At 45.0% G+C, this 15,247-nt stretch overlaps 1 protein-coding gene across 3 annotated transcripts in view; it reads left to right on the top strand.

Annotated features, from left to right (window-relative positions):
- Window positions 1-15,247, top strand: part of PDE8A (phosphodiesterase 8A) — a 138,114-nt gene that overhangs the window by 13,356 nt on the left and 109,511 nt on the right. Inside the window, exon 1 of one of the 3 annotated variants that reach the window (XM_079317839.1) lies at window positions 3,677-4,034. The exons of 1 other annotated variant lie outside the window; for it this stretch is intronic. In XM_079317839.1, coding sequence (XP_079173965.1) covers window positions 3,921-4,034 — 114 coding nt within the window. In that variant the 5' untranslated portion in view covers window positions 3,677-3,920. Of the gene's footprint in view, window positions 1-3,676; window positions 4,035-13,056; window positions 13,535-15,247 lie in introns of those variants that run through there. One more of the 3 variants, XM_079317842.1, reaches the window with a different exon arrangement.

The following is a 15,247-nucleotide window of genomic DNA, read 5'->3' as shown; positions in this document are numbered from 1 at the left end:
CGTGAGGAGGGAGCCATGCACCAGTGAAATTGGCTTCCCAAGCTTCCCACCCCCAGCTAATACATTGCATTGCCTTGTCTTCATAGGTAACATTGAATTTTGGTATAAATCTATTCAATTTTATGGATACATGAATCTACTGTATGAATCTTTGTTGAGAATTACAGTCAGTAACCAGTTGTACCAGTGCAAGGAGCTATTGTCATGTCCCAACCTGTTCCTTAAAATACCAGCTGTCTTCACTGAGGCTTAAAAGCTTTTTGTCAGGGTCCATCCACTGGCTAGCTAAGGCCAATTTTAAACTCATACAACTCAACAGTCATGAAACACACTTCAAATAGCTGCTTTCAGTGGGAAGAAGTAGGGTCTATGGGTTCCACCCACCAGTTTCTTGCCTGGCAGGCTGGGCTATGGAAGGGTTGGGGATTTTCCCATCTCCCAGGCAGTGCAGTGACCCATCCCAGTCTCTGGACCTGGAGCTCAGGCTCCTCTCTGCACCAGGAAAGGGAGGGAGTGCAGCTCCAGCTGCATCCAGCCCGCCTGCCTGGCCACAGGAGGCCTGGAAGTACAGAACAAAATAAATTCCTTCAACCCTAGCAATTTTCCCCAAAGCAGATCAGCAGGCAGCAGGCCTATGTTCTGTGGCTTGCAGTGGGCATCTGTGAGTGTCCCAGGATGCCTGTGTTTGATGACTATATCCCAAAGCCATGCCTCTGTGTTTTTCTGTGCCCACAAACAGCACTGAAGGCATCACATACAGAACCAAAATCATCTCCCGTGGCTTCAGTGGAGCTGCTGCTGATCCAAGAGCTCTTTGCCCTGGTACCAGCACTCAGGCACTCCTGATTTGGCTGCAGAGAACACACCATCACACCTCTGGGCTGGGCTCCATCCCACCAGGAATGCTGCTCTCCAAGGCCCCCTCAAACAGGAATTGAACTGATACACAGAAAATACCAACAGTTCCATGCTCAAACAAGAATTAGGAAGTCTTTTAAACAAGCAGAGTCAAGAAAATAGATGGAGATGAGAATTGTTTCCTTGTACAGCTGAGTAAATGTCCTTTCCAGGTTTCTGAGCTTTCTCAGAAGTGTCATGTTATTCCCCAGATACAAGTCAGATATGAATGAACCGACTGCATGTGTCTCCACAGCCACCAACTCCTTTTCCTGCAGTGGTTCCCCATTAGTAAAAAAGCTGGGAGACATTCCTTTCTAGGAGCAAACCTGCTAGACTAAATGTCATCTCCCTTGACTGTTACTGGCATTCTCCTGATAAACTGACCTTCAGAGAAATGCACTCTTATCAGAAAGATGTTTTGTTTAAAACCTGTTAGATGATCGTTAGTCAGCCCAAGCTTTTTCACTGGTGCAAATCAAGATGTGCTAATTCTAGCAGAGACAAAGTGTTGCTGCAGAATGATAAGTTTTGTTGCACTTGAAAAATATGGAATTTTACTTGGCTATACTAACTGACTTAAATATATGATTTCCCAGAAACCACTAAAGCTTCAAAAGGTGGAGGCTTTGATGAAAGAGGTCAGATTACAGCCTTGCTTCTGAGCAATGACAAATACTTCCCAGGTCATTAAGAGCAAATCACTCAATATTTTCCCTTCTCTAAGGAATTGGAATCATAAATCAACTAGTATTTATGATGTGTTCCAGTATGTCTGTGAGACAGGGCCATATAACTTTAGATAAAAGGAAGTTTAGTCTTATTTGTTATTAAGAGATAAAAGGAAGTAGTACAGCATCTGTTCTAGAAGAAATCCATGGTTTCTATAATCTTTTCCGAAGTTCTTTTCTCACTGAAGTGGTTAACAAAGCTTGGATGTAATGTATTCTAACCTAATGTGCCTAATTTAGCTGAACACTTTAAATTCTTTCAGCTATATGGCTCCGGTCTGTCTGTTTTGGTTTTTTTTTAACCTTTTTTTTCCACTGCTGAGCTCCATAATTGTTCCTTTTAGCCACAGTCACCTAAGGTCAGGCTGTACCTTGCTAAGGAGGCGAACTGCAAACAAGACTAACTCAATCACGTGTCTCCAGCCCATTCCTGGTATTAATCCTCCCAAGTTCTGGGCCTAGCACTTGGCAGAGCAACTAAAGTAATCAGAAGTTATCAGAAGTTCACATTCTCCTCAAGTGGAGGGAGAGCTGGATAATTCCTGCCTTTATTTGTTTGAAGAATATATTGTGATGTGGGAGCTACCTCAGGTTTGTTTCAATAATGCTGGAGGCACAAAAGTATTGAAAAAACATTGTTTGTGCAATCTGAATTTAGCCTGATAAAATTCTGCTTTTCTTCCCAAAATGTCTTTCAGAGTGCTTTCATCAGTAAATATGCTGTCATTGTAACAAATATGATGCTGGCTTTAAACTGATGAGAAAATGGCCAAAGTACGTGCAGTTTATACTCTGACAGGAAGCTGGTCTGGGGATTTAGGTTTTGTCTGAAATCTACAGCACTGCAAATAATTTTTATTTCTGCTTCAGTCTCTGTGTAGAAAAGTCCTGCTTAATTTACTTTCTCTCACACATATAATTTTCACAGTCTTTAGCTCTGCTTCCATTCTTTGTTAAGTTCATTGCATGAGAGCAGACACTGCTGATTCAGAAAATCCAATTGGAAAGGAGAGCAAGGTTGATATATTTTGCACCCAGTGGCACCAGTGCCTTGTAAATACAAAGATCTAATGCAAAATGCTGCACTGGGATAAAGGTGGGATCAATCTGTCCTAATTAGGGCAGCTCAAATAGCAGCATCAGATAAATGCCTCAGATGGGAAAATATAACTGTAATTCTTAATGAGTTGATATTATCAAAAGGGTCCTATATAAAAATAATAAAAATGTGTCACGTGACAAAAGGGTGAGAAAATTAAAAAAAAAAAAATGGCTGCCAGGAGAAAACATTTAGTATTTATATATTCCTCATATAGTAGAGGGCTGCAGTGAGGTGATGCCATGAGCTCCTCACACTGGCTGCCCAACCTGCCCAGGATGCTGGGGCAGCCCAAGCACTTCCACAGGGTCTCCTTTGTATCCCAGAGCCATCTTTTGGTAACAATTTCATTTCTCTCTTCCACATGTTAGCAGGTAGCCAACACAGCCAGCAAACAAGCAACAATGTGTTTTGCAAAGCACTTGCAATCTTATTTAAACCTGTGTGTCAGTGATTTCCCTGTGTATGTAATTTTGCAGGTAATTCACACAGTGATGAAAATCCCATAATTGTCATTGGAGGCTAATGCCCTTTTCCATTCTTAAATGTTCAACAACCTGAGCTGACAGGCAGGACAGTTTGCATTTTTCTGTTTTGTTTCCTAAAACCAACATCTACATGAAAGGAGTTGAAGTGTGTACACCTACAGTTTCTCTCCAAGCAGAGTGCTTTCAAAACACCCCTTGTAAACTGTTTTCTGTTATTTAGCTTAGAATATTAAACTTGAAATTAAATTAAAAACTTGAATGAAAAAGCTATGAGAGATGGAATTTGCTATATTGCTATTTACTTAATTTATTTTTCTTTTTGATTATCTGTTACACCATCAGTGAAATTTCTCACAGCTGGACCCAGAGTTTCAGCTGTGAGACTGGGCTTCTGCCTAGACACTAAATTAACTGCAGGTGTAAAGGGGTGGTGTATCTCTCCTCTTTCTGTCTCTGGGGGGAGTTTGTAGAGACCTGAAGGGTGCTTTGTTTAGTCAGTGGTAGGTATAAGTCCAGGATAACTTGCTATCTTGGGGGAAAACCTGCAAGAGTAAGCAAGTGTTGATGTCCCTCTCCCAGAATCTCCTAAAAATTCCCCCTGGGTGGCAGTGAGCCAGGGTGGCAGCCCCAGCAAGGTTTGCCTACCTGTGCTAATGTTTGGGTGAGTGAAAACAGATCAGGTAGGATGGCAGCTCTGGGTGCAGGATGTGGGGAATAACCCTCCTGCTGCCCAGTGATCCTCTGGAGAGCCAGGCACAGCTGAGTCCGTGCTCCACACATCACTGCCCCTGCACCAGTCTGCAGCCCACGCCAGCTAAGGTGAGTTTAAACTGTTCTCTCTTGTAGTATTTCTCTTGAATGCCTGTATTTCTCCCCAGAGACTGATTTTTCTGAGATTTGTTGATCCTTCTGAAAAAGAAATGTGGCTGTGTTTGGAAAAGCACTTTTATAGTGAGATTATCTTACAATAGATGTCTTATGTACATTTTTTTCTTCTCAATTTACCTCCCCTCCTAAAAGACCACATAGCTTTTCCCCTGTGCATCTGTGAAATGCAGAGTTATTAACTTAGTTTCCTTTTAAAAGGATAATCAATTTAGATCAGATTTCTGAAGTCCTAAAGACTTGGCTTTTTTTTTTTTTTAAATGGTTATTTCCTTTAGTGCTGAAGACTGTCCAAAGGAAAATGTGATTTTTTGGTGTTTATACCAGCTGAGCAAGAGGGAAGCAGCCTGCATGGGGTGTGAAGAGTTGTCATGTGCATGGTTTGATCCTGACCTTCCCAAACACTTGCCCAATGAACTTCCAAGAGTGCAAAGAGATGAATAAATCTTCAATTGCTTTGTCCAGATTGGTATACTTGTTGTGGTAGTGAATTTAAGAGTGATTGATTGTTTTGACTTGGTTGCATTAATTCACTGTGAAGATAATGTTTGGAGTGGTTTGCTCTGAAACTCCCCAAAAGCAGAAGTGTAAACCAGATTTGGGCTGTGGGGAAAGGTGTGTTTGGCACTTGGGCTATGTGAGAGATAAGGGCTGGTCCTGGTTTCCTGCAGCCACCAGAGTGAGAAGCTTTTATGTGAAGGGATGGGAAGTGGGGAGCTGTGCCTGGAGATGTATCAGGGAGACAGAGATGACACCACAGCCTATTTCAAGTGAGCACGGATGAAAAAGCCTCTTGATAGAGCACTGGGAACCCACCCACCTGGGCACAGGAAATGCAGACCCAGGAGATCTTGCCAAAGCAGATCTGAACCGTGAGATCAGCCCCCTCAGTTCATCAGATCATTCCAAAAGCAGATCTAAACCATGAGATCAGCCCCCTCACTTCATCAGATCATTCCCCGCCCCATCTGTTTGGAAGTCTCACAAATTTAAAGGATGCATTTTATAAGTATTTTTCAACTCAGTTCCCAAAACATTTTGGAGATATTTTTCTTTTGTTTTGTTTTTAGTGCTTGCTATTGTGCTTGTGTTGCAGAGCCTGTCAGCCCCTGCAGCACCCAGCTGTGCTGGCTGTAACCATAATTCACACAAACTGCCAAGTGCTGCTCTGCTTAATATGACAGATCCTTCCGTGATAGCTGTGCCACCAGCCCTGGTGAGTGTGGTGGGAAGGATGGTGCCCATGTGAGTAAGATTTATGTTTGTTAGGGCTGTGGTGAGTGAGCCTGCAATTGCTGCCTTCCCCTTTTCAAAAACTCAGAAGATTTATCTCCCCGACGCATCCTGAGTCTGTTTCTCTCTTTTTTTAAAATAGCTATCCCCAGAAAACTTCCATGCCTTGGTGTTTCCACCTGCCCTCTCCCTTGAATGTGGTTTCTTCTTATCTGTCCCCCAAGTTGTCATCTCCTCTTGCAGTTCTTGTGGTGTTGCTCTTCCTGCTGCTCAGCTGGATGCACAGACAGCATAAAATGGAGTTTACAAAAAACATTATCTATGGGTGCTGTGCCATGGCACCACAGAGATTCTTGTACATTCCTCCTTACAGCTCTCTGCATGCAGAACTGCGTGTTGGCAAGAGCCCAGGACTGCAACTTCCCTGGTGGGAGCTTATAAAACTGAGAATTCAGTTGGAAAAACAGTTGGAAAGAGTAGTGTTGGACAAATGCTCTGCCATTGCTGGACAATCAGAGCCTGATTGCAATGAAAAGTGGATGTGAAACATTCCTGGGAAAAGGGATATATTCAATTGCACAGTCATCTCTGGGTTATCTGTTGGTGGTAGGGCTTGATCCTCTTTGTTAATTAAGGGTTCAGCTTCTTGCAGTGGTTGCATATGTGCTCCAGAGAAAGACTTGGCATTGGGGAAGGTCTGTACACAGCTGGGTATGACTGAGTGCATTTGAAGGTATTGTTTTGACCCAAAGAAAGGAAACATACTTGAGAACACAGTTACGAGTTAAGTATTCAGATGAGGTCCAGTTCCCTGTGTTATATTCGGACAACTTTGTAGCATAAATTCTTCAGTGAACTAAGAACATAAATCTCCCAGCCAGGACATGGGATTTTTTGCTATTGTGAATAAATCACTGCTCAGTATGACCATGGATGATGTATCTGTTCCTTAAACAATAAATTCAGCAACCATGAAAGCCATCTGTTTTGCAGGTGGGCCATCTAGTCTTAGAGTAATTTTAGGGAATTTGTCAGCCTCTGCTGCTGCCATACAGCAGGGATCAATTTCTTGCTCCATATTTTGTTATTCACTTTACCATTCTTATTCTGTCTGCCTTTGGGAAGGATTCAGGATGCTGGCCCAGGAAGGCAGGCTGCTGACCACTAATACTTCTGGCTAACCAGGACCAACCAAAGTGGCTGCTGGGCAGGAGACAGTGGGATCTGGGAGGGACTTAGAGGCAAGGAGTCTGTGCATTTGAGAGCCTGTCTTGAGTGAATATTCCTTCATTAGCCTGAACTAATTTCTTAGTTGCTGGGGTAGACAACAGACTAAGAGCTTGTCCTAGCTCTGATGACCAAAGGAAACTGACTTACTGATGGAGGATACAAGTTGCTTGTTTCTTTTACTGACTTCTGTTTTGTTGTTGTTTTGTTTTCTCTTTTTGGATGCAGGCAGGCCACAATATAGGGGATTGTGGCATTGGGAACCACTTCAGGAATCTGAAGGCTCCTGAGGCTGTGGTGACTTTTGGGCTGAGCCTGGCTGAGGCTGACTAGCTAAGAAAAGCATCCAGTGCTCCTAGGAAGCAGAGGGTCAACAGGCACTTGTAGGGTGTAAGAACTGGGTATACCACCCCACCTAAAAGGACCAATTGTCATCCTTGGTTTAGTAAATCACAAAATGAAAAGGTTGCATGCTAAATAAATGTAAGTTGGCTTTAAAATACTTAGGAAGAGAGAAAGGAAAATTCTCCAAGAGCAGAACAGCTAATTCTCTATGGTCACAGCTGGCTGCATGGCACTGTGTATCCAGAGAGATAATACTGCTTGTGAAGTACAGGGTAATTATAGGGGATGACAGTGCTTTGTTCCTCCCTTCCCCACAAATTTTTGGTCAGCTCAAGGCAGTAGGAGCTGTTGGAGGCTGCTTTGGCAGCAGGTCCCCCTCCTGCTGCTCCTCCTTCCCACTGGGCTCTGTGGCTGGCAGAGCTGGAGCAGTGGATGATACAGGGCAGCCTCCTGAATCTGGGGTGCTGCACTTCCAGGGCTGGGGGGCTCCCAGGATCCAGCCCTGGAAAGACAGGGGTGAGCATTAGGCACTGGGGAAGGAGGAGAGGGAGGGACAGCAGCAGCAGCTGAAGGCTTGTGGTCAGCCACTAAAGTTGAGTGGCAGAGATCTGCTTGCCTTCACTCTGCCTCTGCTGTGGAAGAGCCTACCAAAAACAAAGTAAAGGAAGTGTAATGCTGAGGGAAAGTTGGGAAGCATTGGACAGATGGACAGCAAAGAAGGCGGTCAAAGTGGAAAGAAGTTACAGTGGAGAAGTGGATACATTTTTCTCCTAGAAACAGTGTGTCTGTCCTACTGATCGCTGAGCAGTGCTGAGCGTGATGTGTAAACCACAGCTGCAAAAGCTGCTCTGACACCAGTTATGATGATGAAGCTTGTACACACATGAAGTATCTGAGCTTTAGACTTTAATGTCTTTAGTGCTAGAGTTGAAGAAGTTGCTGACTTAGACTGCCTTAAGGCTCTGATTTCCAAGTGGTACAGACAACTGTCTGTGTTCTGCAATTGCAATTACACAATAGCAGCAGCAGCAGCTGTGCAGCCTGCCAGGACAGCAGGACAGCCTGCTCTCAGCTGCTTTGGGGCTTTTCAGGACATCAGGAAAGTGGTGCAGGAAACAAACTCATTGTACTTCTGTACATTCCAGGAGCTGGAGATGAGCTGTCTCAGGACAAATTTTACTCCTGTGCCACCTGAAAACACCCTGTTCCAGGATACCTGATGTTATACACAAACAAGCAGATGTACCCTTGTGGGGTGTAATGCTGATACTCACTTGTGGCTAAAGCAACATGTGGTCTTTGTTTCCTCTTCTAGAATATCTTGGGATGGAGAGACATACTCTGTCACAGCTTGCACGTGTCAGTAGTTAGTGTTGTAGAGTCCATTCAGCTGTTTGCGTGCTGGCACATTTTCCACAGTTCCTCCTCCTCCTTCACTGGCCTAGAGACCAACAGGATTGCCTAACTTTTCATAAGGCCAAAAGACACAGTTGGAACATACAGCTGACTTGGGGGGAGAAGCAATTAAAACCACATAGAGTAATCTCTTACAAGACTGCTACTTTGCTCACAGACTGCAGTCATGCTTGCTCTGCCTTTGCTGAACAGACACTTTTCCAAAGGACACTGATATTTGTGTTCATGCAGATGTTAGTCCATCCTTCCTTCTGCATAATTATGCCTGCCTGTGTCTTGGGTACTGAAGTTTAACAGAATTGGATTTTGGCAACAAAGTTTTGCTCTGGGCCTTTGCATGCATTTTTGTGTAACTGGACAGGAGTGAACTGTCCCACTGCTCCTGCATGAGCTCTTGCAATGAGCAATGGGAATTAGTCAAGGTCTGTGTGAAATGGATGGACACTGCTGATACATCAAGGGAAGTGGTTTTGCTTCTGGAAACTTGGGGGAGATAGCAGATATGGGGAATTGTGGGGGATATCTTGGGGGCAGCGTGTTGTTCAGTCTTTTGTCAAAGAACTTGCAGGATCGAATGTAATTTATCTGTGAGAAGGATGAGGATGTGGCTGAATAGTGTCTTTTCAATCTTTTTAAACTTTGACACTTATGTATTTGTTCTCTAAATACTTTGATCTTCCCCAGCACCCACTTGTCTGCAGATGAAGCTGACAACAATCATTCTAAGCTTTTTCCTAGCATTCTTTCTTATTCTGCAGTCCTGAATGAAATTCAACCTTATTCTCCATAAATAACCTTTCTCATTCTCCCAGCTGTCTCCTAGAGCTAGTTCTCTTCTGACCTCTCCCTTACTGACTCTGTACTGACCTTGCACTTCCCCCACAGCCCTAATCTGCCTGTGTCTACACTCCTAGGCTTCCTCTGCTATTTTTCAGGATTTTTTTTTTTTTTTTTTTTTTTTGTTATAATAGGGCCCACCATTTCCTGAGCTGCAATTCAGCAATAAGTGTGAACAAGGCCCTTTATCCACAAACTTCATACAGTGCACTGACAAATTACTCCCAGTGGCAAGGATTTTGATGTTTTCACCCCTTTTCTCTGACTCTAGGCTCTGGGTTAATCTATACTTTCAACTGTATTTTTCTATTGGCATAAAATCCCAGCACCAGTGTTTCCAAATGGTAGAGAAAACAGGACAGTTCCAGTGCCAGTGTCTTGTACAAAGAACAATTATTTGTCTTTAGATGAATTTTTATCAGTGTGACAAAAACTCCAGTGATTTTTCCATGGCTTTTATTGAACTACTAAGGGATTATTGAGTCTCATCTCATTTTCCCATTCAAGGCAGTGTGAGTTCTTGTCTGAAAAATCTTGCAAATTGGTTTGTTTTATTTCATGAAGCTGTAGTACCTGCCAATGGACAGTTGTGTAAAAAAACTTTTTGAAAGAGCAAAGTGGTCATGTACATCATATCTGCAGGTACATTTTCTTGTTTTGTCATGCTGTTATCAAACAAAGCATTGTTTCCTGCCCCTGGTATTTGCCTGTCATTGACATAAATTTTTGTATCAGTTGAGTGGGAATTTGTTTGCATTCAAAGTGGAAAGCAGAGATTTTTTCAATATTGATTTTTTTTAAAATGGCACCATGAATTGTACATTTCATCTCTATGTACCTGCAAACCAGACCCATTTATTTTACAAAGTAGAGAGCTTAACTCTAGGTGTCAGCACTGCAAACCGAATGTGCAGCTCTGAAAATTAAGTTTTGCTGTCTCTGACTCCTCCAGTGCCACCAGAAATAAAGTGCAATAGCAGTTCTGCTGACAGATCCATTAGGGCTGAGGAAGGGAGCCTGCACTTAATGCTTAATGGTACAAGTAGGAATTGAACATTCTCTTCTTCCACAGCATTTTTCTAGCTACACATAAGTGTGATCTTATTAATGGCATCTAGTAAATAATGTTAAATGTAAAGGAAAGAATGAGGGTGAGATCCATCTCCAAACAGTGCCCACTGATTCAGGCTATGTTAAGCCTTTCCCTTTGTTTATTGTTAAATGCTTGTATTAAGTGGGTGTCCAAAGTGATGAGAGGGCACAGGAAGCTGACTTCTTTTTCTGGTTTTAACAGGCTGTATAGATCAGCTAAATTAATGGGGTGGATGAAGTTTATGTGACTATTGCTTATACTCAAAACTGCACAGTAGTAGAAACATCAGGGAAGGAAAGACTTGATTTTCCAGCCTTTAATGCTAGCAATTATGAGAAGTAAATAAAAGCATTTCTGCATTGCAAGTACTGTGGTTATCCTGAAAAACCACATTTCTCAAAAGCACTGACTTTTGGCTTTTTGCATCTCTCCACTTTACAAGGTGCTCTCATCTGGATCAAGTGATGCTGTTACATATATGAGTGAAAAGCTGCTTCTTGCTTCTCTTGTTGTCCACAGTCATTGCTTACCTGCACATTTTGCTTATAATTATGACCTCAAGATATTTGTCATGTAGTTAAGACATTGTTAAAAGTGTGGCTGTCCTGAATGCACAGAAGTGCTCCTGCTGAATTGGACTCTTCTGAAACACAGTGATTCTGCCAGGGGACCACAGAAGTGTTCATGGTACAAAACTGGAGTAATTTAAACTGTTCCCTTGTGTAACACACCATTTTCCCCTCTTCAGATGCTGGAGCTTATTGATAAAACTCATGTCTCTGATATTTGGTTTACACCATGTTCATAAATCTAAAGTTTGTTTGGGCCTTCCCTAAACTGCTGTTGCCTCTGAGCTGTTCCTCAGCTTGTGACAACAGGCAGGACCTTGGAGAAGCACCTCTGTGAGTCATTGAGAATAAAGGTAGCAGAAGCTAGGAATAACAGTGAAAAAAGTGAAAGGCACGTGAAGATGCCATGGGGTCGTGTGTGGTCTTTGGTAAGAATATGGTATTGTGTGTCTGTTGTTGAACTCAGGCTGTGCTTGAGCTGGAACTTTTTTGGAACGTGAATTATCTGTGGCAGTAACTTGTCTGGCCCTGGGCACGGGGTCTAAAGGGCTTTAAATTCAGCGTGTTCTCTCTCAAAGTGCACACAGACATCTAGTCTCCCAGCACATCTACAGGATAAGGAAGCATAGTTACTTTCATATGGTATAGAAACAGAAAAGGTTTATTTTACATACATATTCCAGGAAAAGTCTGCATGCAGTCGATTTCCCAAGCCCCGGGGCCTGGCTCCACCCATAGCACCATCTTCCCTTTCCACAGGCTTCGCTTTCAAAAATATTTTCAAAGAAATTGGCATGGGCAGAGTCGAAAAGGAAAGCGATGGGAAGCAGCAGGCGGGCGCGCTGTCCGGTTTGTGCGGCAGGGCGGCGGGGTGTCCCGGGCAGCCGCCGCCGCTGCCCAGGCGCTGTCCCGGGTTAGCCCGGGCGGCGCGGCTCGGGCGGGGCCGGGCGGCATTGGCCGCGGCGCTGATCTGCATTGACGCCAGCGCGGCCGGAGGTCAGCGCGGCCGGGCGCATTGGCTCGGCGGGGCCGGGCCGGGCCGGGCCGGAGCGGGGGGAGCCCGGCGGGGCGGGGCCGGGCGGGGCGAGGGGCTGCGGCCGCCGCCGCCGGGAACGGCAATAATAACAAGGTGAGCGCGGCGCAGGGACGGCGGCTGCGGGGAGCCAGGCATTTCCCTGCTGAGGGATGCAGACACCACGGCCCCGGGAACCAGAGCTCTCGCCGCTGCAGCCCTTGCCGCCGGGATGGGACGCTAGGATCGTTTTCCTTCTACTTCTCGCTCTTTTTAATTTTCCTCGCCCTGTTTTTTTTTTTGGTCCAATTTTTAATTTTTGCCCTCTCGCCGTTTCGCATCACTTCTCTGCCCAAAAAGCCAACCGCATCATGGAGGCCCTTTGATGCGCCCGGCTGCCCCCGCTGAAGGGCTGAGGGAAGCGCTCCGGGCCGTGCCCGACTCCCCGCGGGCGCTCCCCGCGGCCCGGCCGCCCCTGCCCGCCCGCTGCCCGGGATGCCGCTGCGGCGGCCGGAGAGCCGCGCTGCCGCCTGACGGGGGGCTCTTCCTTCCTTCCGACGACGGGAACCTGAATGTCACCGCCGCGGCGGCCGCCCGCCCGCCCGCGACCGAGGCGGCGCGGGACGTGCCCAGCGCGGCGTGAGGAGCGCAGCCGGCTCCCCGGGCCGGCCGGGCGGCTTTCGCTCTTCTCCGCTGTTATTTTTTAATAAATCATTGGGGTTTTTTTCTTTTTTTTTTTTTTTTTTTTGGCCCCAAAAGCGCACCCCCGGCACAGCGCAGCGCCGAGCGGGACCGCGAGGAGCGAGGCGGACGCGGAGGTGGGGAGCGGCCCCCGGCCCGTCCCGGGTTAATCGGTAACGCGGAGCAAGCCCGGGTGGAAAATGCGCCGTGCTCCGGGCTCCGGGGAGGAGATGGGGCCGTGCCCCCGGCCGCTCTGAGCGCCGAGCCGACGCCGGGGTGTGTGTGGTTTGGGGCTTGGGGTTTTTTTGGTTATTTTTGCTTTTGCTATTTTTCCCCCCCCTCTTTTTTGTTTTTGGTTTTTTGTTGTTGTATTTTTTCCCCCCGCTTTTACAAGAAGGGAAGAAAACCTTACCAAGATTCTCAGATGGCTTAGAGAAATTAATAATAATCTGTGAAAATACGAAGTCGACCGGTTCTTGATTTCCCCCCTTCCCTCCCCTCCAGCTCCCCAGCCCACTGCTGAGATTGAGCTAAAAGGACCTGTTTCCTGGAGGACAAGGAGAACAGACACGTTTCTGGTGGTGTAGAAGGGACCGATGGCAATGCTTCAGAGTGTAGCGGAGACGCAGGAGAGAGATTCAACCTGTTAACAAAAAAAATTAAGCAGGGGGAAAATATCAACGGGAAGGAAAGCTATATATACATATATATACACGTATATATATACAATTTAGAAGTGTTCCCCAGGTGGCCACAAAGCATGGGCTGTGTTCCAAGCACCAACCTCTCTGACAGCAGAGTGATCTGTCACAGTAGCAATGAGTCTGAGGAGTACAATTTCCCTCACCAGACCAACACAACCATGTCTCAACAGCAGCAAGGCAACCCCGTCCCAGGATTATTCATTAAATGCTACAACACATCCACTTATGAGGCGAGGACTAATTCCTCTAAGAAAGACAAGAGGGAGAACAGCCAGAGCATGGAGGCAGAGGCCCAGACCGGCAGAGCCAATGTTAAGGTAAAAAGGGTGCTAAACACGAGCGCTGTTTCTCTCAGAACAGGAGCTGGCTGTAGCGCTTGAGCCCAAGGAATCTCCCTGCCCTTGTGTGGGAGCTTTTCCTGGCTTGGGCTTTACTTTCGTTTACAAACTAATCAGTGTCTTGGCGACTTTGTAGAGGTACCCAAGCCTCTTTATTTATTGCACAGAATAAGTTTTCCTAATTCTGGGACGGAGAGCGGTGTTAATTGTGCCCAGGCACGGGGGTTGTTTCGGAGCCCGGGGGTCCGTGCGCCCGCGGTGGGGCTGCGCCGAGCCCGGTCCGTGCTGTCGGCGCTCGGCCCCTTGGAGCAGGGGCAGATGCGGTCTGAAGCCACCTGCGGGCTGGGCTGATCGCTTTGAAGAGCTCTTCCATTTGGAAAGTTGAAGGGAGAGCAGCAGCGTGTTTTGCTCTGGGTACTGATTTACATTAACAACTTGTTGACCTTGTCTGTTGCTGCAAACAGGGTGGTTTTTTTTTTCTTTCTATGTGTTTGCTTCCATACTTTTGAGTAGAGGTTATGGCACAAGACTATATGGAGTTGACAGACACATACTGAAAAAAAATTGTGATTTGTGATTATTTTCTTGGAAGTGAGATGGTTAGTGGTGTGGAGTGCTTGCTTGTTTGCTTTTTATTGACGGACTGTTTATTTAAGGGTTGTACTTCAGCTCCTAATGTTACAGGTTTGGATTATATCTTTGCTTTTTTTTTGGAAACTCTTTTTATTTTGTAAAAATGAGTAGTTACAAATGTAAGAAAAATCACGTTGCAGCAGCCCTGGGGATATTATATAACATGGCTGATCTGTTCTGGTTGCTGTGATAAGAACTGAGATACACACACTGTAAATATAAGATACAGGCTTGAGATGCAAGTGAGATCTAGCTGAATGTCAAGTGTTTTGCAGACTAACAGAAACTCTAATGATCTGTTGTTTTGGTAGGGTTTTTAATTGCTTATTAAGATGACTTCCAGAGTATTGACCTGGAATAATTTATTTCAGTTATGTGGGTGATTTTCTTTGATTGCTTCCCTTCAGATTTAGTAATCTTTGTTCATAGTTTAATAAGTTTCATAGTTGAAAAAAAGTTTAGAAAACTAGCAGACACTTCGAGAGTAGCGAGCTGGGGAGGAATTAACAATACTTAACACAGAACATGAAGCTGAATGGTGGTGTAGTAACCTAAATTTTTGTGTTAACAACAGTGCACAGGAAATGAACTTTACGGTCCCGCTCACACGCGATAGATGTGCTCACGGCATGTTTAACACAGCAGTCACGCTGGGGAAGCTTAAGTTGTCATCAAAGACCTGACTATTGTTTTGCTAGCTGATTTTAATAGTGATTATAATTGCAGGTTACGAAAACCAAATCAAAAACAGTATTTGAAAATTTTTGTTCCCTGGATTTGTCTTCTGTGGGATTGTTTAAGGGGAAAAAAAATCACTCAAACCTGTTTTCAGAAGTATGTGTGGAAAGGCTCTTAATCGAGTTAAATTTTGGTGTTCCCCTTCAAGAACTTTGTACAAATTCTTGTTACTAGGTTTGGATGATTCAGAGACTATAGGCTGCTGTTGGTTTGTATGCATGCTGTGATCTCACTGAAAATCACTCAGATTTTTATCACTCAGTCACATTTTCTGCCCTTGTCATCACTTTAGCACAGTTCTGTGAAAGATGGGTTTTGAGA

This window comes from Erithacus rubecula (genome assembly GCF_903797595.1).
Source record: "Erithacus rubecula genome assembly, chromosome: 14".
Classification (NCBI taxonomy): domain Eukaryota; kingdom Metazoa; phylum Chordata; class Aves; order Passeriformes; family Muscicapidae; genus Erithacus; species Erithacus rubecula.
The sequence above is the reverse complement of the archived record's forward strand: the minus strand, read 5'-3'. Positions and strand labels throughout refer to the sequence as shown.